The following is a 21,929-nucleotide window of genomic DNA, read 5'->3' as shown; positions in this document are numbered from 1 at the left end:
ATCAAACAAAAACCTGATGACATGTCCCCTGAGAAGACTATAAACATTTTGGTCAACTTATTAGATTAAACATTTTTAGTAGGGAAGTAACTGTTTCACATTAACATACGCAAATAACTCGACCGGTTAACAAAAAATTCGACATTAAACCGGGTCTAAATTCAAGTAAACCGCATCTCGAAACTGATTCCTCCTTCATTATGGGCTGTCTTTGACTTGGCTAGTTTGTTCTGTGGCTTCCTGGTTATGGTAGATGTGTTCGTTGGCTTTTCCTGAGTCGAGTTTAGTCACACACCCAACACCAATTGTGTCTATTTTACTAAATAGGCTACGAAGACTGTATATTTTGGTAGCTATATAAATGACCAAAATAAGTAGAAACAACTCTAGCTTAACCTTATAATTTGTATATTTTTCCAAAAGAATGGATTTGGCCTTGCCAAAGCAGAACAGGGAGCTCCAAAAACTGCACATAGACATTAAACAAATCAAACAGACATAATAAACAAGTAAATGAGTTATATAATTTGAAGTTTTGTTATTAATTACCATAACAATGTGTGGTAGTAATATCCCAGTGGTAAATGTTTACTAAAAATCAAGCTATGAACGTCTCTCGGAACTGGATAAGGTTTGCTTTTATCCAAATCATTGTGGGTATCCTCTATATAGATCGTGTCCTCACCAAATCCCATGGCTTGAGCCAGTTTAGGAACATCAAGGTAGAACCACGAAAGCGACCTTGGATAATTGACAAGAGTATATATCCCTGGAGTTTCATTTTTCCTTACTAAACCAACCACTTCCACATGCATAGCCCTAGAGCCTTGGTCCTGTTTTTAAAAAAAGTTCCCAAAAACTAATCTATATTTGATATCAAAATATACAATGAAGGATTGAGTATCTTTTAATGAAGTTAAAGACCAACCTTAGCAATCATTGGGTTGTTAAACTTGGACAAGAACTTGGATAAGAGATTTTGTTGAGAGGATATTAGTTTATTCTCCGCAGCAGCAACATCAACACAAGTACCTAGAGATTCTAAAGAAGGTTCTTTCCAGTCCAAAGGAACCCATCCTCGGTTTACTAGAATAGGGGACTTCACGCTAGTGACGACAAAATAAAGAAGAAAATATAGTTAAAGACTTAAAGCTAAGTTAGTTTCTTTTATCTTCTTGTTTTGCATATGAATGCTGTCTTATTTGTAAGAAAATCTAGATGCACCTAGGCCCTAGCCTCAAAACGCGAATAAAGAAACGCGCAAAATCTGCATCTAGTCTAGATATTGCATCGACACATAAACAATCAACAACTTATACAAGATATTTGAATCAAGATGATATATGTTTAGATCAAATAGCCCTCACCTATTTGGTTCATTTGGGATTGGCAAAAGAGGTGTGATAACATAGAAGCCAATTTCTGAATCTTTATACATGGATCTAGGCTTAGGCCCGACATAGATTGATCTTTGCACATCGAAAACGCCTTTGCATACAACCCGTTGGAATCCTAACTCATCCACATTCGTCATTGTATTCAGCTTCCTTGGTTTCGTTTCCAAGCATTTTAGTCTGAAATCCACATGTTTCTTGGCCTTGAAACAAGAAAGTGTGAACAAGTTCTTTAGCAGAACAATAACTCATCTACTCGATATATAAATGAAAATCACATATTTCTTCTGCTTGTTGGGACTTATACACCACCCCAATACCGTAGGTAATAGATCCAGCCAAGTACCAAAACCACATTGAACCTACTCTCGTCTCTGAAAATATTTAAAAAATATCAAAACTCCACCTTCATGAATATATATCTCACCAAGATTCAGAGCTTAATCACAAGGCTGAGAGAGAGAGCAGGCACGAGATACTTACTTGCAGGTGGTGTAACCGGAATAATCCATTTGCTCTCAAGGTCGGGAGTTTGTGGGGCAGTAGAGAGATTGCTAGTAGTAGAAGAAGACCTGTGACTGTAAGAGATCAGCCTAGTTAAAGTCTTAGAAAAGAGTTTAGTCATATTTGTCTCCTTCAAGATTCTTCTCTTTGTCTCCTCCAAGATTCTTAATCCTGTGAAAATCTATGACGACTATAAGAGGTTTGATTAAGTCTTTATCTAATGTTTTATTTTCTGATATAAGCACATGGCACCAACTAATTAAATTATTATCACCTGCTGGTGGAAATATTATATAACATTTATCAAAAAAACAATTATAAACAAAGTTGACTTTGATCAACACTCAACAAAATCTAGAGCAAGTATTAGTCTTCCTTCAATGTTTTGTTATACACATATAGGAGAGTAAAGACAAAAGAACTAAACTTATATAACTTGATTTTACATTTACAAGCCCATTTCAAAATCTCAAACTATACTATATGTCTATGTAGTCTAGAGGATACATATACTCAAAATGGAAGAAAAAAAAAGCCTTTAGATCCATGAGTGGTCTAAATTGGTCGTAGTGAAGATGATGAGCTAGAGGAGAGCTTAGCACTCAGACATTGGTGCTCTATAGTCTATTGATGACTTCTTGTCTACGTAATAAGGTGCTACGTTGATGACCCTGCAAGTAAATAAAAGCAAAACAGAGCACATACAATGTTGATTACTTGATTACACTTGAGCAAAATTAGAGAGCATGTAGTCTTATTTTAATGTCTTTTATACACATATACAAGCGTAAAGATAAAAACAGAGAGCTTCCAAATTGAACTTATAACTTCCTTTTACAAGCCTATTTTACAAAAATCTGAGAAACAAAAACTATACACTACTTACTATACTATAGTCTCTACAAGATACAGTTACTGGCCAGAGAATAAATAACATTTAGAACTAGTAGGTTTTAAATTGGTCTTAGTGCAGATGATGAGATGCTGGAGAGCTTAAGCATTCAGACATCCATCCATTTTTACAGTCTATTGATGACTTGTTGTCTACGTAATAAGGATGCCTTGCTCGTTTAACATCCACTGTATTGGATCATATCAAGATTGTGTTTATGACATAGATATTTGATGACAAAACATTATTAGGTCTTACTACTTAACATTTTTAACCAGGTAGAGCCATACTGGAGGCATCAGTTTGGTTTTTGTGGGTACAAGTCCAGTGACTCCATTGGACACATCTCACGGTTTCAGAGAAAACGTGAAAAGAGGAATAATAGTTGATTGATATGCTTCCTTTGGCCGTATAGACCTTACATATGGATCATATATATTACAAAAAATTCAGAAAAAAAACAAACATAAATAACTCGATCTGTTAACAACGATACGACATTAAACTAAGACTGCAAGTAAACAAAATTGCATAAAAGATAAGAGAAGAATGACTAAGGACTGAGAAGATTCACATCTGTCGAACTCATTCCTCCTCCTTCATTATGGGAGATATGTTCGTTGGCTTTTCTTGATTCGAGTTTAGTGACACACCCAACACCAACTGTGTCTATTTGACGAAATAGGCTACGAAGACTGTATAGTTTGGTAACTATATAAAAGACAAAAATAACTAGAAACAACAATGGCTTACCACTATAAATTGTATATTTTTCCAAAAGAATCAATTTGGCCTTGCCAAAGCAAAACAGGGAGCTCCAAAAACTGTACATAGAAATTTAACAAAATCAAAACAAACATAAACCAGTAAATGAGTGAAATAATTAAAGTTGAAGTGATCGATGTTGTTATTACCATAACAATGCAGGGGAGAAAAAGACCAGTGGTAAATCTTTACTAAAAATCAAGCTCTTAACGTCTCTTGGAGCTGGATAAGGTTTGGCTTTATCCATATCTTTGTGGGTACTCTCTATATACATTGTGCACTCACCAAATCCCATGGCTTGAGCTAGTTTAGGAACATCAAGGTAGAACCACCCAAGCGACTTTGGATAATTTACTAGAGTATATATGCTTGGAGTTTCACTTTTCCTAATCACACCAACCACTTCCACATGCATGGCATGATCCTGCTAAAGAAAAACCCACAAAACTAATATATATGATATCAGAACTATACAATGAAGGATTTTGTAACTTATGAAATAAGTGTACCAACCTCAGCAATCATTGGGTTGTTAAACTTGTACAAGAACTTCGATAAGGGATTTTGTTGAGAGGGTAATAGTTTATTAGCTTTTCTTGACTCATTCTCCTCAGTAGCAACAACAACACCAGTACCGACAGATTCTAAACACGGTTCTTTCCAGTCCGAAGGAACCCATCCACGATTTACTAAAATAGGTGACTTCACGCTAGTAACAAAAGGAAGAAGACCAAACTATAAGAGCATGTTAGTCTTGATGTTTTGCATTTAAATGCAGTCATATGTTTAAGAAAATCTAAATATGCACTAATCAGTATCAAAATCCAAATAAGAAACGCGCAAAATCCAAAACTAGATATACATAAACAATCAACAACTTAATACACAAGTAACTATATATTTGAAATCAAATAGCCCTCACCTATTTGGTACATTTGGGATTGGCAAAAGAGGAGTAATAACATAGAAGCCCTTTTCTAAATCTTTAGAGTTGGATCTAGGCTTAGGACCAACATAAATCGATCTTTGCACATCGAAAACGCCTTTGCATACAACCCGTTGAAATCCTAACTCATCCACATTTGTCATTGTATTCAGCTTCCTTGGTTTCATTTCCAAGCATTTTAGTCTGAAATTCACATGTTTCTTGGCCTTGAAACAAGAGAGTGTGAACAAGCAGAACAAAGATTCAACTACTGAAATATGTATAAATGAAAAGAGAAGAACATATATATAAATGAAAATCACAGACCTCTTCTGCTTGTAGTCCCTTACACACCTCCCCCATACCGTAGGTAATAGATCCAACCAAGTAACATAACAACATTGTCCCTACTCTCATCTCTGCAAACATTTTTTAAAACAAAACTCCACCAAGATTCAGAGCTTAATCACAAATTTGGCTGAGAGAGAGAGAGCACGCACGAGGTACTTACTTGCAGGTGGTGTAACCGAAGCAATCCATATGCTCTCAAGGTCGTGAGTTTCTGGAGCAGCAGAGAGATTGCTAGTAGTAGTAGAGGAAGACTTGTGACTGTGAGAGATCAACCTCGTTAAAGTCTTAGAAAAGAGTTTTGTCATCTTTGTCTCCTTCAAGATTCAATCTATGTAATCACCATCGGTTTCACGAAGTAAGGTATAGAAAACCAAAATTATGAGTCTGAGTACAGCTTGGACCTTTAACACTAGTCGACATTCAAGTGGCATTTAATCTTTGACGAATTCAATTCCAACTAATTCTGTAGAATCTAAGAATAGTGAGATTGAAGAAGACACTTCTCCTTATCAGTTTCCTATGGACCTTACTTTTTCTTTTTCTTGGTCAACTGATTAAGTCTTTATCTAATGTTTTTTTTATTCTTATATAAGCACATGTCCCCAAACATATTATATCAATATATTATTATCATCAGCTGGTGGAAACAAAGTAGACTTCAACAAAATCTAGAAAAGTCTTCTATGCACATATGATATATACAAGAGTAAAGACAAAAACAGACAGTTCCCAAAATTAAACTTATAACTTGGTTTTACATTTACAAGCCCATGCTACTAAAACCTGAAGATACAAAAGCTATAACTATACTATAGTCTATAGGACACATATACTCAAAATGGTCAGGGAAAAAGAACCATGAGGGGTCTAAAATTGGTCTTAGTGCAGCTGATGAGCTGGAGGAGAGCTTACGCATTAAGACATCGGTGTTCTACTGTCTGTTGATGACTTGTTCTCTACGTAATAAGGTGAGAAGTTAATGACCCTGTAAGGAAACAAAAAACAAAACAGAGTAGTTATGTTGACTACACTTGATACTGTGAAGAAGTGAATGATCTTTTAGCTTATAATACCTTTCTTTGCGTTTCTCTAAGAACCGAGCCAATGATGCTTTTCGTGTTTGCCGTAAACCAACTGTATTGGATAAAAAGCAATAATGTGGTTATAATAACAATATTAAAACTGGATGACAAAAGATTGTTAGGTCTTAAGAAATGATTTTTAACCTGGTGAAGCCATATTGGAGGCATCAGTGTGCGTGGATGCTAAGCTCGTCATTGTTTTTGTTACTCTAAGTCCAGTGGTTCCACTTCCGGTTTTAGAATGATCAGTGACTACTGCAAATGGATGATGAACCGGTTTTTGAGGTCTAGGCATTGGAACCGGTTTATCCTGAGGTCCATCTCTGGCTAGCAACATGATTGCATGGGCCTGTGATTGAGAAGAATTATTAAGCATAATGCTTTTTCATACTTTATCAGATCTCTAGCCAGTGACTAACGTTGACACTAATCAGTTTCTAACTTAGAATTGTAATGTAATATACTTTGGAGGAAAAGGGGGTGGGGTGTTACCTTTTCAGGAGATATGTCTTTGTAAACAGACACCGCACCGGCATAAAAGATTGTTAACTGAGAAGATGGTGATCCTATACGTTTGGAAGATGATCTAATAACAAAAAGAAAGCTAGCTCGAGTCAAACTATGGCATTGCAGAACAACTAAACCTCTGAAGTATAGGATCACCAAAATATTGATGGTTTGCGAAACTATTGATGAAGCTTATAAAAGACAGATAAAAGGATGATTAACAAAAAAGATAGTGCATGCCTAACATCAGTTGTCTCCACAGTAAGACATGGACCAGGAAAGACTGAAACTGGAGGTGTCATAATATGAGATCCTCCCAAATATTGGTGGTTTGCGAAACTATTTTTAAAGCTTTTTCCTCTTGGTTCACAAATGGAGGCTGTGATGGTTGTTTGTTCTTGCTGGCTGTAGTGAGTTCTCTGGTTTTTATATGCAACTGATGTTGGTGTGAAGGAAACAGAAGGAAGCAAACGATCATTGACTGACTTAATACGCCTATCTTGATCAGAAAATGCCCCAAAAGAAAGAATCTGAGGAGCAGAAGAACAGTTTTGGCTTGAGAATGGCCACTCCATCATACCTCTACTTGGGGCTGAACACATGAATGAGTAAATGTCTCAAGATTTAGGATGTTAAGAAACATTGATTTGTAAATGGGTTCTATACTTTTTAATTGTTTCAGTATCTAGTCACAAGCATATATAATGAATTAATAGACTAGTTGAGAAATGTTAAATATTCAAGTCTACGTACACAAACATGGCAATCCCACTACCTCCAAGAAATTGCACGTTTCAGACTATATAAAAAGACAAACAACTATTAAATTCCTCGTGGTTAGGTAATTTGATCATTCATTCATCCAAATTGTAATTTAAGCAAAAAAATTAACTCCCAACAGGCCAACATGATTGTAAAACTTAAATCAATTAATCTACAATTGGAAAGAAAACAAGAAATATAATTAATCAAGTCACAAACTCACAATCAATCTTTGCTTTAGTTTATAATTAAATCATAAATGGCATAATTTTTTTGTTAAACAATTCAACTTGCATGTGTTGTTAAATCCTCAATCGTCAGCCCGTCGCTATTTTAATCCATTCTTTTCCCAACATTTCACGTCTTCGTTTTTAATTAATTAGATAATACTTTATATATATAATTAAAATGTTTTTATTCTTCAAAACGAGATTATTTTAGAGAAACACTTATCAAATACAACACCAACTCTGCAGCAATAGATTCTCAAGTTAATTTGTCTTATTAGTATTTGTGTTAATGATATAGTATACTAAACGAGTTTGGCAGCTGTTTGCTTAGCTTGTACATATTATATTTTTGTTATTTTGTACTTTGAAAAAAAAAATATGTATGAAAAACTTCCAAAAAGGAAAGAAAAAAAAAATCATAAAAACAAATTCACAATTAGTAGAGTGAACGTATGAGTTTACAAACATTCAATGACCAAAAAACATGCTAGAGCCCTAATTAAAACAAGTTCTGGCAAAACCTAAATATGACAAAAGAAGTCCCAATCAAGGAAGTTAAAGTTCAAATTTCAATAAGACAAGACAACGTACCCCAAAAACAAAACCTAATCGAGTCAGTGATACATGATACTAATATGATCCAGATTTAAAGCTAGCTAGGGTTTATGATAAGTGATATATACATGCATGAGAAGAAGAAATAACAATTAGATCATATACATATAAAGATTTCAAAGAGAGGAATAAATATTACCTAAATCTTGGTTAGTTTCCTCTTTCACAGTTATCCGAGAAGATAATTTTGAAGCCATGCCGAGAAAATCTCTCTCCATCGCAAAAACAGTTTTTAGCTTTCGTCGGAGAGAACCAAAAGTCGCCGGAGAAGAGAAGAAGAAAAGTTCGAGATCAGAGAGAGAGAGAGAGTATTAAAGAACGTACGTGAGTTGAAGTTTACACACACACGTACGCCCGATTTATAAAATTCCCATCACCACTACTACTGCTTCCTGTTCCGGAATAAAGACTTTCCAATATTAGAATTTTAATCATTAAGACTTTGAGAAATTATGTTAAAACCAATTATGAAACGTTTTGTTCTTTAATTTAAAGAAGTGTATTGACTCATTCTACACAACATGGTATGGTATAAATATTAAATAATATGGTTAGATAATTGTTAACTTTTTTGTTGTCGGTCGAGTTCATCAACTTCCATTTTCAAATCTGTAATCTGTAATTTGTTTACTAAACACATGGCCTGTTAACAATTAACCATTTGAGCCCAATGGCAATGGTTACGGGCTTCTGACCCAAGTCTTTCCATTGTAAATTTCTTCATTCATAACATGCACGATTGCACTCTGTATATGCATGGTATGTTAAGGATATAAAGTTTTTAACCTAAGATTTAAAAATTCTTATATACAAAAGGCAAGAGCCCTATATTAATAACCGTCTTATTGGGAGTATCTTAAAAAACCGGGAGTATCTTAGGCCCCTAAGATACTCCCAATAATGTTGCCCTTAGTTAATTAAACAAGTGTTTGGCGACTCGTGAGCGATTTATCATTTATGCATTTGGAAAAAAGAAAAAAAAATCTTGATATCTATAGTTATAGTTTAATTTAATGTAAGAAAAAACTCGTAAAGATTACTGAAACAAACTCCTAGATATTACTATATTATTGGGGAAAAAAACTCATAGTTATATTCGTAAGAGCCCTTGTCACCCAAGGGTACAATTGATTATAGTTATAACTTATAAAGCTGTAGAAATTCCCTTGCAAGTTTCATTTTAGGATTGAGATCTTGCTACAAACTTTATTGGGTCATGAATCCTGATAAAATTTGTAAGAATGGCTATTTCTGAGGATCACAAGTTTTATAACAGACTTGCAGAATCCTTGACTATAGATCTGAGTTTATGTCGAGGCTATAGATTAGTAGGTTATGAACTTGTGGTTGTGTCTCCACCTAATTCAAGTCAAGAACTGGCTTGTATTTGTACCATTATGGCAAGTGATTTGAGTAGCATTTGACAATGGTGTACGTTCTCAAGAGAGAAGAACCAGTTTTAGTATTCTAACTCATCAACTCTTTTTATGGGTATGAAGAACCTCTCGCAGCTGGCATATATCAACTATGATCAGATGTCCAAAAGGTCACACAAAGATGAAAACCAACCAAGTTCTCATGCATCGAAGATAGCATACAAATGAGCTCAACTTATTATTATGCATATGTAAATCATTCATCATTGATTACTAACCTAGCCATCGAGTTTGCGGTTTTAAAACCTCATAAACCCATACATAGTTAGCCATCGAGTTTGCGGTTTTATAAAATTAGCAGCCGTATCAACCGCAAATGTAGGTATAAGAAAGAGACCACGCATCAAGAAAAGAACCCATTCATAAACCCAGTTTTGGAGTAGCACATAATGAAATAGAATCATCTCAATCTCTTAATGTCCCTCTTATCTTTTTTTCGCTCGTTATGGTCCCTCCATCTAAATTATCATGTGTATGTATGTGAGGAGTACCTTTGGGACCTCAACTAAAAAAAGAGTCATACAATTATAGCAGCCTTTAGTACTGTTACAGTTGCACCCATTCCTACCTATTTAAAACCTTTTCCATTAAATGCTTTTCACTCATAATAAAGCTGCCAATGTTTGCTACCCACCCCAAAACTCATCATCGTAGCAAAATTATTCATAATTCGGCGGTATTCATTGAAGAAGAGTTGTCCACATTTTTCAATAATAGCAAATTTGGTATTTGATTCATTCATTCTATATAAGTATAAACCATGTGTTCAAGTGTTTGTTTTTGGTATATTTACCTGTCTCTCCATCATAACTAAATTTAGATGTGGGTCTCTTGTGACAGCAATAGATAAACATGTTCTCATTATGTTATGACATGTTACATTGGTATATGATAAAACTTACATATAACTTCCATCCACCATAATAAGCTGAACTAACACAACATATCAATGCTAAGTTAAACTATGTTTTCTTTCTCCGAATGGATTCTAAACCTCTTTACCGAATGAATTTATCTGGAACCGAACCGAATACCCGAAGGCTCATTCCTATTTCGAGAATTTTTTTTTTTGTGAGTTTAGGCTACTATTTACCAGGTATCATAGTTTGGGTATATAAATACCGCCGGCAAATACCCTGAGTTGATTTTCGCTACTTTCCGATTTTAAACCTCACTACCGAATGAATTTATATGGAACCGAACCGAATACCCGAAGGCTCACCCCTATTTCGAATGATTTAAATTTCGTATATATAACTATTCTAGTCGATAAAGAAAGTGTATAAACCTATCAAACGCATCAAATATGCCGGAAACAAGCCGATCCACAAATGGCCAACCAAACAATTTGTATTTGTTCGACAAACTGAATACGTCATTTTCACAAAACACTGACCAACTGCGTTTGCCACTATATAACACAACTTTACATTACGATATAAAGTGATCACGTTCACGTACCGTATATGATATGATTATAACATAAGAGACAAAATGATAAGCAACAATTTAGAAAAAGTGAAAGAGACCAACAATAATTACAAATCACCCACCAAATCCTTTCACGCCCAAACACAAAACACAACCTGCAAATGCCAGCAGAGTTACCCACTTCTAAAACCCTTTATCCTTTTTTTTGACAAGTAATAAGGGTCAAAAATTAAAAATTGAATTAAGAAACCCCAACCATTTCATTACAATTAAATAATTAAAAACTTCAACGAATTAAACAGCTTTTGACTTTAATTAATCAGCTTCATCCACTTGGTCTGAAGAAGAATAAGGTCGCAAATTCTCAATCTTCCTAACCACTTCAGACATCTCCGGCCTCTTGTCTGGATGTTGTGACGTACACTCAATACCTAGCTGCACCATCTCCGCCATCATCTCTTCTTCCTCCGTCGCCAAGCTAAGCAGCTCCGAGTCGAAAACCTCTCTCCTCCACTCATCTCTCGCCACTGATTTGACCCATCTCGGCAAATCGACTCCTTCCTCGTTCATCACCGAGTTCGAAGGAGCTTTACCTGTGATCAGCTCAAGCAACACAACTCCGAAGCTGTACACGTCTCCCTTCTGCGACACGCGTTTTGGATCTGTTACTTCTGGCGCACGGTAACCGGTTGTGCGGATTGGAGTTGTTGCTGATGATCCTACGAGCTGGGCTAAGCCAAAGTCTGAGACTTTAGCGCCGTGAGATTTTGTTAAGAGGATGTTTGAGGATTTGACGTTGCCGTGAGAGGTCATGGTGCCTTGTGAGTGAAGGTAGTCTAACCCACGAGCTGCACCAATAGCAATCCGTGATCGGACGTCCCAGTTTAGTGGACTCCTCCCCGCTCCTCTGTTTCCTATAAGCAGACAAAAGACAATTATAGAAACTAAAGTAAACAGAACAAAGCATCTAACGCCAAGATTGTCCCTACCAATTCCTGTAGATGTTTATTCATTACAGAATCAGGATCAAAGAAACTACGCACTAAACTAATCATCTGTGACAAAATCAGCTTTGAGTCTTCAAGAACCCTAGATGAAGCTTATCTATAGTAACTAAAACCTTTGATTTGCCTCAAAAAGAACCAAACTGGTAATAAAGGAAAGATATTTTTCACAATGTAATCACAAGTTTTGATATGAACTCACCATGTAAGAGAGCTGATAAGCTTCCCATAGGCATGTAATCATAGACAAGAAGCTTCTCATCTCTGCTGAAATAGTAAGCTCTCAATGGCACCAAATTCTCATGATCCATCGCACCAACCAACTCAATCTTCTCCCTGAACTCTTTATCAGCCATCATCACATCCTTCAGCCTCTTCACTGCCACAACCGTCACAGCGTCAAGCACCGCCTTATACGCCGTACCAAAAGTTCCTTTCCCCAAAACCTCCGCTGAAGCTCTCAGCAAGTCTTCAAGATCGAAAACTTTAGTCGCGTTACCGAAAAACACAAGCTTTTTCGATGCTGGACCATTCCCTTCTCCAACTTTTCCGTTCCCGGTCATCGCCGCAGCTGCAGCAGCAGACACAGAGTATACATTTCCGTTGTCCGCCGCTTCTTTGTCGCCGGGAATTTCAGTTTCTTGCTGTTTGATTGTTGAAACGTCGACAGCTCTTGGTCTCTCTTTACCCTTTTTCCTGCAGAGCACCATTAGTAACAGAACCATCAAAGCGAAACCAACCACACATCCGATCACAATTCCGACAATAGCTCCACCGGAAAGTTTGTTTTTTTCCTTCTTCTCATTGCTTCCCTCAACACTTGGTGGTGTTCTGTTTCCACCAGAACTCGGCTGACTCGGTACAGTTTCTTCAGTAGGGCAAAGCTTAAGCGGTTTGCCACAAAGTGAAGTCTGTAGAAACGAATCAGACTTAAACCTCTGCAGATTCTTAGGTATAGATCCGTTCAACGAGTTATTGGAGACGTTGAACTGAACCAACGGTAAATCTAAGTCAGGGATTGAGCCAGAGAGCTGATTATTCTCTAAAAACAGAGTCTTGAGTCTCGTGAGGTTCGTGAAACCAGAGGAGATCTCTCCGGTGAAGCTGTTGGAAGCGAGATTAAGTCTCACGAGGTTTGTAAGACTGAATAAAACCTCAGGTATCTCGCCGGAGAATCTGTTGCCTTGCAAGTAAAGGTGACGGAGATTGGCGGAAGTACTGAGATCGTTTGGGAGTGAGCCAGAGAGAGCATTGAGACGAAGGCTGAGCGTACGGAGCCGAGTTAAGTTACCGAAAATACCCTCAGGGATGTCACCGGAGAGAGAAACGCCGGGGAGACGGAGGGCGGTGACTCTGTTATCCTCGCATTTGACGCCGGCCCAGTTACACGGCGAGGTTTGTTTGATGTTCCAGAGAAAGGTACGGCCTCCGACGGCGGAACGGAGAGAGAGAAGAGCAGCTCTGTCGGCGTTGAGATCTTGTGTAGATGGAAGAGGGAAAGAGAGGAGAAGGGTTAAGAGAAAAACAGAGAGAATCGCCATGGACGAGTTGGGAAAGACTCGCATTGTGTGAAGAAGACGACGATTCAGAAGAGAGAGAAAGCTCTTAAAAAGGAAAGCTAGAGCTGTAAAAAGGAGTGAAAGCAGTCAACAGCCTAATCCTCTCTTCTTCTCCTTTTTCCTATGTTTTATTAATTTTTATCTGCTCCTCTGTTTTCTCTTTTAATTGGGGATTAAGATATAAATGATATGGTAATTAAGGAAAAAACAGAATAAATTTGGTCTAAAGTCTCTAATTAGTACTCGTTCCAATATTGAACATTTTTCATTGACTTAATATGGATCGTATAAGATTGAAGAATTCAAAGAGGGTGGGTAGAGACTAGAGAGAGTTGGTAGGACCGTAACATGTTACAAGATGATCACGAAATTCACAACCACATTTGATTACATTTAAAGTTCTTTTCGGAAATCAAAACCATCGATCGTTTTGTGCTCTGTCTCTGCCACTCTGTATTTTTTTTACAGGTAAAAAGAGCTTCTTTAGTTTTGTTTTGTATCTAAGATAAAATTCTCGACATTGGCCTCTGTAATAGTGGACCATGTTAAGATGATTGTATAAGTTTTCGCATGCGCATAAGTAAGTGTAAGAAACTATAAACCAAAATATTCAGTTTTCAAAAACTCAATAGTGTATAAAGTTTTGTGTAGGGAAAAGAACTAAATATCACTATGCTAATGCATGGCTTAGTTGTGGTAATTAAGTAACATGTCTTTTGTCAATGACTATATATTATGATTAGTAAGTAATATCAGTTTTATCTTTTATGTATAAAATTCCAAGAAAAAACAAATCATTTGTAACGTTTTCTTTTTTTCTGTTTTTATGTATTCAATTTTGGCACAAATTCTGTTTAAAGTTTTATGGTTAATAAATGTCAAAAAAATATGCTGGAATTTAGTATTTTGGATAAAGGAATAGTTTTTAATAGTAGTAGTGTTGTTAGGTTTGATCATTTTACACACAAATGTATGTAATAAGTCGTAACGTGCTTGCTGAGGATATGCAAACATGGTTGGGGCGTTACACGAAAGGAAAATACAACTACCCAATTAAATATTTACATTTTATTTTCATGTGCTTTTTGGCTCCTTTTATTTAAATTAACTTCTCACCCCAAAAAAAAAAAAATCTATTAATAATAAGTTTCATTTACTCGTGAATGACCAAACCAAAAATGAAAGAAAAATGATTATTCTTCATTGGTCGGAGAGAATTTTTGTTAGATAATTTACAGAAATTCTAATTCTAATTTCTTTTCTCGAAAAAGATCATATATTAAATGAATTTTTCTATGTCAACAAGAAAAAGACTTTTTTTTCTAGAAACCCTATAAGAAAATAGGACTTTTCTATTGTTGGTTTTGTTTTTTCTTGGTGTTTATATTGATTTATTTCTGTGATGAAGAAAATGTATACCGGGTTAAAAATAATAATAACAACATCAGCTTATATAATAAGATATAGTATCTGTGTATATATTTTGGATAAAGTGTATACGTGCATGTGGACCAATCAAGCAGTTTAAGTTTTTAGTTATATTTTACATGAATTTCGTGAACGTATCTACTGACTTTACCTGCCCACAAGATACGTCCATTTTCTTATAATTTTAGATCCTTCTATAAGCCAAATGTTATTACACAATTATATATACACATCGTTAAGTAAATAATTTTGTAATTATTAAAATTACGAAGTAATTAACTAAGACATATAATTTCGCAGTTTGTGTCATGATGAATGATTCAAGCATTGCATGCTCTACGGAATCAATTATTTATTCAATGGACGAAAACTACATTATGCTAAATAAAGTAACCGATCAATATTTTTAATTTTTATATTTTTAAAAATTAATTCATAAGTTAAGTAACAGTCAATTGCTTGGCTTGAAATGATGAATTAGCCGATATTAGGGTAGGTTCTTTGAGTTAGCTTTTTGGAATCTTGTATGAACACAAAAATAAAAATTTAAGTCAATGATTTTCATAAACACGGCTTCGAATTTGAGTCACAACGGTTGAACGAACTTGTTCTAAATAGTCTATGTTTCTTGTGTCTCAAGCGATCATCCTTATTTTGAGCCAACACAACACACGTAATTAGAAATGATATGTATGAGCTAAAGTGACACGCCCATTCAAAACCCTTTTTACTGGTCAATCCTCATATTCAAATACAGCGTTTAGACTTTGAAGTGTTCAATATAGTTTAGGAAAGAAGTTTTCAAAGTAACTGACTATGGTACGACGCTAACGCCTTCACTATTGAACGACTTCAGATGTAACCAAAAAGCTTAGCTGAAGATGGTATGTATAGACTATATAGTTGCAACTTATTCGAGTTCAACAATGAGTTTTGGCTTCAATATGAACCATAACCAGATTAAACAATAGAAATAACAGAACATTCCATGACTTATTCGCAATAAAAAGTATCGAAAAGGCGAAACCCGAAGAAGGTATAAAGAACCAAAAATGCTTAGCCGAGGATGGTGGTTTCAGCAATCATTGAGGTAACAAGGTAAGGATCCATATTAGACGAAGGCCTTCGATCTTCAAAATACCCTTTTCCTTCTCTCTCTGTATCTCTTCCTACTCTCACCGATGCTCCACGATCCGCCACTCCCTAACACACAGATAGATAGAAGTTAACATATATAGAGAACATAAACCAAAAGATAACTATATGATTTGATATCTCTTACAGTACGTACCCAAGAGAATTTGTTGATGTCTGCGGTTTCATGCTTCCCAGTGAGACGCCTCTCGTTGCCTTCACCATAAGCAGCAATGTGTTGTTTGTGTTTCACTTCAAGCTTCTTTATTGCTTCCTTGATCAAATCTAGTCCTCCATCTTTCCTCATCGATTTTGTACTGAAGTTTGTATGAGCAGCTGCTCCGTTCCAATCACCCTAATCATTAACCTCAACAAACTTAACAGTCAAGCAAAAACTAGGTTGTAACTACAAATAAACATAGAGTCTTGGATGATCATGAGATACCTCGATTGGTTTTGGATCGTATGAGACAATCACACCACTTATCTCAGTAATCCTCTGCCCAACACAATGATCCATATTAGTTACAATACAAGAAACCAAAGTTAATGAGATAGGTTTTACAATCTTGAAACTTGACAACAATAAAGATAAGTTCGACAAGTTTGTTACCTCAAGAACGTAACGAGCGATCCATAACTGATCACCTGCACCAACACCAACCGTAGGACTAATCTGAAACTCCCATTGTCCAGGCATGACTTCAGCATTGGCACCACCGATACTTAAACCGGCGTAAAGACAAGCTTTATAGTGAGCATCAACAATGTCACGACCAAAGGCTTTGTCTGCACCAACTGCACAATAGTACGGTCCCTATTTGTTCATCAAACACACAAAAAAAAAGCCAGATTCGATGTTAGAAACTTGTTCTTGATTTAAGAGTTCGTGTATGCATTTTTGATGGTACTGAGTTTACTCACCTGAGGGCCAGGAAAGCCACCAAGAGGCCAACCTAATGGCCACTTCACATCTTTTTTAAGTAATGTGTATTCTTGCTCTATCCCAAACCTAATAAGTTATACAGCAAAGTATCAAACCAAATTTAGTCATAACGAACTAAATTAACCAAACGAAAACATAAGCAGTTTTATAAACAATTCCCAAACCAAACCAATCTGTATAAAATCTGCTTACCAAGGCTCTTCAGCTTTCACATCGGGATGATCGAAGATTTTGACAGCTTTGTTCCTGTTGTTGGTCGGAATTGGATCTCCCGCCGGTGTGTAAGCATCACACATCACCTGGTTTATATTCAACAACACTGATTTACAAGATCTACTAATCAAGAAAACATGATAAATCTTGTCCTAAAAAGAATGAGATGAGGTTACCAAAATGTGGTTCCCTTTCCTGAATGGATCTTTAAATATAGCCTGAGGACTTTTAATCATTCGAAAAATGACATTTAGTTAATACAAAGAAGAAGATAATGTTGATATAATTTTACTTAACTTATGTGTATAGTGCATGAAGAAGATTACTATAGAATGACTTCACTGTCATCTCCAGCAGCTTGATCTGTGCTGGATCCATCGTAGTTCCATTTTGGAAGCTTTGTTGGATCGCTTACTGGTCCTGGTAATGTCTGTTAACCCAAAATAAAAAAAAATGTATTTGGTTATACCTAAAACATAACTAAGTTAGAGAGTGTAAATATGAATACCCTGGCTTTGCTTCTAATATCCATGCCAGATCCACCGATCCTGTTTTCAAGATAAACAGAGTAAAATAACAAAACTAAATAAACAGAGACATGCAAGTTCTTTAATGTGTAAAATCAAGAATCAAGAATCAAGAATCAAGATCGTACCATATGTATTCAGCGATGATCTTCTTGGTGTCAGTGAGATCAAGGTTTAGGAGATCTGATAGTGGAGACATCATCTCTATGTTCGAAAATATGAAGAAGAAGTTTGAGATTGGCTTTCTCTGTCTCACTCACTTGTCACCTTTGCAGTATTTATCATAGAAGAAGCGGCTAATTCTCCTGAGATCCTATTTTATTGTTTTCCCAACAATTATCGTTGATTACGTTAATAGTATTCTTTAAGTATCCGTTAATTAAAACATTACATATTTGGTCAAATTATAAGAGAGCTTTGAAACCATTTCATTTGAACATCACTTAACGGTGTCAGACTTCACAGATTCATCAATGAAACACTACAGACACGTCACTGTAAAAGACACCTATCAGAGGCGCAGATGTTCCACGTGGACAAGCTTGCAGTTTCACTTTTGTGCATACAAAAGATTCTAAACACAAGCTTACAATAACCTAAAACATGTTTTGGACATTTTGAAGATCAGACAAACTCACTAGTTAGGATTTCTCTTATGAGTACATGTCTGATTACAGTCTCTCAAGTCTCAACGAATCTGTCTGCAGAGTAAACTGGAATCACCTGCAATACTTTCTCAGATTGTCGATGACAACAGAAGCGTTTTTGCCTTTGATTGAGAACGAACTTACCAAGAACTGGACATTGAAACTTTTGACAAGTATCACAAAAGTGAAATCCCCAATAAGATCACATCAAGTATTCAAGTTTACATCAACGAACCCTCAAAATGATTTAATACAACCTATTACTCCTGAAATGAGCACAGAAACAGAACAAAACCGATGGGATTTGGCTACATCTAACAATCACTAAACACTGAGATTTAGTAGTTTTCACCTACAGGTCTAGAAGGAAAGAGGCGCATTAGAAAAGTGATAAACGACCATAGACACATAACGGCTAGAAACTGCAAAGTCACAACCAAACCAACGAGCGCAACTCCCCGCTCTGTAATTTCTACAGTTGTTGCTGCATCTTTCATCATAAACATCAGCCTCTGAACAAAAGTCGCTGCTCTTGTCACCTGATACAGCCTGTACACCTGCCATAACATACAACCATAGTTACTCAAAACAAGACTAATCACGTCATGGTCCAATATTTTCTAAAAGGAATTCTTACACAAGAAGATGGATAGACAGAATAAAGACGAAAGTGGTCCATATCAGTCTACAAGTTTACCTCAAAGACTATTGGAACAATGGGCCAACAGGATGAGCCGCGTCTTTCAAGCCGAGCCTCAAAAGCTCGTTGAACAACACAGCCAACTAAGAAAGGAAGCACCGCGATCAACGCATCTATTCCGAGAGCTGGCCAAGTCATGTATACAGCAACTAGGGGAACTACAACTTTTAAACCCATTGTAAGGAATGCAGACGTAAGGTATCCCCTCAGTCCAGTGATCAGACCCCATCTCTTGGAGCTGAAGTCTAAGTACGGCCTCTGCACTCGGTCAGTCACAGACAGGAATATTGCAAGACCAGCATAAAATACCGTCTCAAAGCAAAACGAAGTAACAATTTCTGCATCAAGAAATTATAATAAGAGAATGCATCAAAATGAGTATCGTATAAATCAGAGATAGATCATCTGCGAAGTCTCTTAGCTTTACAAGTGTTATGAAATCTCTTGAACAAATCTCAAGAAAACGTTTTGATTCATTCTTAGGCTTAAGTCATGTGTTCTTGATTGTAACTAATAATTCGAAATCAACATCAGAAAACAGGTTCGAAAGCTATCAAAACCTCAAAGTCAGATACGTCTAAAGAGAAGCCTACACTAAAACATAATCAGTTAAGATAGCTCCTACTCTATTAGTCCCTAGGATGCATAAAAGGTTAAAACTTGGAGATGATTGATAATTCTAAAACTTCTTCAGAACATAAAAGCAGAGAGAGTGAAATATCACTTACCAGCAACAGTGTCGTTTTTGAAGGTAGCTTCAATGGCACCACTTAGAAAGAACTGAGGAAGAATCAATGAAGAAATCAACACAACAGGAGCCAAAATCCACAAGAAAGAACCTTTCTCTTCTTGGAACGGAGCTGAAACAAGTTTACTTTCTTCAACCAGCTGATGAGTCAGACCATTGAAAGAAACAGAACCTGACTTCCCACGGAACAGCTCAGCTCGAGCATAGTTACTCTTCTCGAATTGACTCTTCTCAGGCCTTGATTCAGATTGAGAAGAACACAACAGTACACGACCTCGGCTCAATTGCGGTTTGTTCCAAACGAGAGTTTCTTCTTAATCAACAAAGACAAAAAAGGATCAGTCTTTGTGCTACAAGTCGAGTGAACTAAAAAGGGTTTGTTTAGATAGATACTTACGTCTTAAATCAAGTTTTTGACGCGTTGCAAATGTCGACGAAACCTGGAGAAACAAGAGAAATTGACAAACTTTAGGATAAGGTGTTTTAGGAGAAACGAAATTGGAAAAATGAAAACTTTGTTGGTTCTTTTGACTTACAAGAGGATTAGAGAGTAAACTTGGAGATGAAAAACGAAGTCTTGGAGGAAGAAACCCCAAGCAAATAGCTTTCGATTCCATCTTTTGCGTTAGGGTTTTTGTGTTCTTCTTCTTCTTGTCAGCAGCTTAAACCCACTCTATTAAAACCTGCCCACCAAAAATATCTCTTCAGTCTTCATTCACTTTCCAATTTTGTTTTTGTCCTCACTCAAATCTTATTTCTCATTTTGTCAGCATTTTGTATTCAATTTTGTTCTTCACTTAAGTCAAAATTGCTTATTAGTCAGTATGTTTTTGCAACTTCTTCAGAAGTATTTATTCTGTAAACACAGAGTTATATAAACCAATACTTTTGATCAAAATTCCTGTATAATTGTGTAGGCAAATTGTGTTCATGGGTCAACATTCCTCTGGACAATATCAATTTCATAAAAAAAATCATGAATTTCAATGGAGATTATAGTCCGATGATGTTCATATGTTTTAGTTTGAAAACAACCAGCGTTATAGCTTTTCATTGGAGGCAAAACATTGAAAATTCGGGTAAAACAAGAAACTGGCTCAGCTGTAACCTTTGGGAACTTTAACATCATTCTACTACCCACACCACACTTTTTCTGGTGCTGGTGCTTCGTAGCAGCCGTAAGTCCGGCCTTTTTTTCATCATCGCCACCGTTTTAGTTTAGAAAAAAAAATTACGAACTCAAAACTTTTACATGTACCTCAAAAATTATAAAATCACAGATGACAAAGGCTTCAGATGATTGTTGAATTGAAATATAAACAAGAAAAAGTCAAAAAACGCTTCTCTACACGAAAATCAGATAAGAGACGACGATGTTTTCTATACACACTGATTAAGCAAGGCAAACTCATAGAGGCGAGAGGCACCAGTAAACCCTAATTATCTTGATGGGTCGTTTGCTGGGCTATATATTTATGACGTTGGGCTATAAGACCCAATTAATGGGCCGCAGGAAATATATAATGGTACTAATTTTACTATTATGACCCAACTTCTACTATTTATCAAAACTAGGTAATGTCCCGCGCATATGCGCGGGTTGTTGTATATTTATTTAATTATTTTAATTTATTTATTACTTATAAAAAATAGATTAAATAAATTTTAATGCTTATGACATTTTTACATGTTATTTGTTTAAATCATACAATAGAAACATACATCCATATCTTTTGAATTTATTCGTTGATTAACTGTTCAATTAATCAATTTTGATAGTAATTTTATTTAGTACTTTTCAGTATTTTTTGATAAAACAATAATATTGTTAATGATAAAAATAGAAATAATATTGGAAGAATTTAAAAAATACCCCTTTTAAAAATACCACTTTTTAAATTTACCCCCTTTTCAAACTTTATCAAAACAACCACTAAAAATGTTGAAATTTATCCAAATATGTGTGTAAACTTATAAATATACACAAAAATTACCTTTATTTGTGTATAAAATTTTATTTATTTCAATGTCTTACAAATTGGTTTGAATATAACAAAAAATATTTTGTTAAAATAATTACATACTTTGAAAATAAAATAAATATACATGAATATGTGAGAAAGAAAAAA

At 35.7% G+C, this 21,929-nt stretch overlaps 6 protein-coding genes and 1 non-coding gene across 11 annotated transcripts; all 7 read right to left on the bottom strand.

Moving 5' to 3' along the window:
- Positions 1–198: 198 nt before the first annotated feature.
- Positions 199–2,019, bottom strand: LOC17897728 (surfeit locus protein 1-like). The gene is made up of 6 exons (XM_023788759.1): positions 1,878–2,019; positions 1,686–1,768; positions 1,368–1,597; positions 929–1,106; positions 550–833; positions 199–466 (listed from the first exon to the last, which is right to left on the bottom strand). The coding sequence occupies exons 1-6, from the start codon at positions 2,017–2,019 to the stop codon at positions 199–201; spliced, it is 1,185 nt and encodes a 394-aa protein (XP_023644527.1).
- Positions 2,020–3,193: 1,174 nt separating this feature from the next.
- Positions 3,194–5,266, bottom strand: LOC17897205 (surfeit locus protein 1-like). 2 transcript variants are annotated; one of them, XM_023789339.1, is made up of 6 exons: positions 4,992–5,266; positions 4,808–4,899; positions 4,478–4,707; positions 4,069–4,264; positions 3,705–3,982; positions 3,194–3,614 (listed from the first exon to the last, which is right to left on the bottom strand). In XM_023789339.1, exons 1-6 carry the CDS (start codon positions 5,134–5,136, stop codon positions 3,344–3,346), a joined length of 1,212 nt encoding a protein of 403 aa, XP_023645107.1. In that variant the 5' UTR covers positions 5,137–5,266; the 3' UTR covers positions 3,194–3,343. The 2 variants fall into 2 exon arrangements, with proteins under 2 accessions (XP_023645107.1, XP_006307702.1); XM_006307640.2 differs by having other exon boundaries at positions 3,705–3,979.
- Positions 5,267–5,436: 170 nt separating this feature from the next.
- Positions 5,437–8,458, bottom strand: LOC17900830 (protein TIFY 6A). Of its 2 annotated transcripts, XM_023789341.1 has the most exons (6): positions 8,167–8,458; positions 6,661–7,012; positions 6,406–6,499; positions 6,058–6,262; positions 5,905–5,965; positions 5,437–5,816 (listed from the first exon to the last, which is right to left on the bottom strand). In XM_023789341.1, exons 1-6 carry the CDS (start codon positions 8,243–8,245, stop codon positions 5,747–5,749), a joined length of 861 nt encoding a protein of 286 aa, XP_023645109.1. In that variant the 5' UTR covers positions 8,246–8,458; the 3' UTR covers positions 5,437–5,746. The 2 variants fall into 2 exon arrangements, with proteins under 2 accessions (XP_023645109.1, XP_023645108.1); XM_023789340.1 differs by having other exon boundaries at positions 5,437–5,965.
- Positions 8,459–11,112: 2,654 nt separating this feature from the next.
- On the bottom strand, positions 11,113–13,518 carry LOC17900767 (probable inactive receptor kinase At1g48480). Its single transcript, XM_006306887.2, has 2 exons — positions 12,101–13,518; positions 11,113–11,808 (listed from the first exon to the last, which is right to left on the bottom strand). Exons 1-2 carry the CDS (start codon positions 13,461–13,463, stop codon positions 11,210–11,212), a joined length of 1,962 nt encoding a protein of 653 aa, XP_006306949.2. The 5' UTR covers positions 13,464–13,518; the 3' UTR covers positions 11,113–11,209.
- A 2,241-nt stretch (positions 13,519–15,759) lies between these two features.
- On the bottom strand, positions 15,760–17,975 carry LOC17899478 (glutamine synthetase cytosolic isozyme 1-5). The gene is made up of 10 exons (XM_006306059.2): positions 17,834–17,975; positions 17,687–17,726; positions 17,505–17,608; positions 17,355–17,403; positions 17,158–17,264; positions 16,944–17,031; positions 16,633–16,836; positions 16,465–16,518; positions 16,177–16,374; positions 15,760–16,088 (listed from the first exon to the last, which is right to left on the bottom strand). Exons 1-10 carry the CDS (start codon positions 17,905–17,907, stop codon positions 15,942–15,944), a joined length of 1,065 nt encoding a protein of 354 aa, XP_006306121.1. The 5' UTR covers positions 17,908–17,975; the 3' UTR covers positions 15,760–15,941.
- A 534-nt stretch (positions 17,976–18,509) lies between these two features.
- Positions 18,510–21,159, bottom strand: LOC17898280. Of its 3 annotated transcripts, XM_023790023.1 has the most exons (6): positions 20,909–21,159; positions 20,337–20,483; positions 20,198–20,240; positions 19,781–20,113; positions 19,050–19,390; positions 18,510–18,909 (listed from the first exon to the last, which is right to left on the bottom strand). In XM_023790023.1, exons 2-6 carry the CDS (start codon positions 20,415–20,417, stop codon positions 18,691–18,693), a joined length of 1,017 nt encoding a protein of 338 aa, XP_023645791.1. In that variant the 5' UTR covers positions 20,418–20,483; positions 20,909–21,159; the 3' UTR covers positions 18,510–18,690. The 3 variants fall into 3 exon arrangements, with proteins under 3 accessions (XP_023645791.1, XP_023645790.1, XP_006305291.1); XM_023790022.1 differs by lacking the exon at positions 20,909–21,159 and having other exon boundaries at positions 20,337–20,512; XM_006305229.2 differs by lacking the exon at positions 20,909–21,159 and having other exon boundaries at positions 19,781–20,110; positions 20,337–20,512.
- Positions 20,893–21,008, bottom strand: LOC111828781. Its single transcript, XR_002832542.1, has one exon. It is a non-coding gene; the product is annotated as a small nucleolar RNA snoR113 (small nucleolar RNA).
- Positions 21,160–21,929: the final 770 nt, after the last annotated feature.

The sequence above is a fragment of the Capsella rubella genome, unplaced genomic scaffold (genome assembly GCF_000375325.1).
Source record: "Capsella rubella cultivar Monte Gargano unplaced genomic scaffold, Caprub1_0 scaffold_1, whole genome shotgun sequence".
Taxonomy (NCBI): domain Eukaryota; kingdom Viridiplantae; phylum Streptophyta; class Magnoliopsida; order Brassicales; family Brassicaceae; genus Capsella; species Capsella rubella.
The sequence above is the reverse complement of the archived record's forward strand: the minus strand, read 5'-3'. Positions and strand labels throughout refer to the sequence as shown.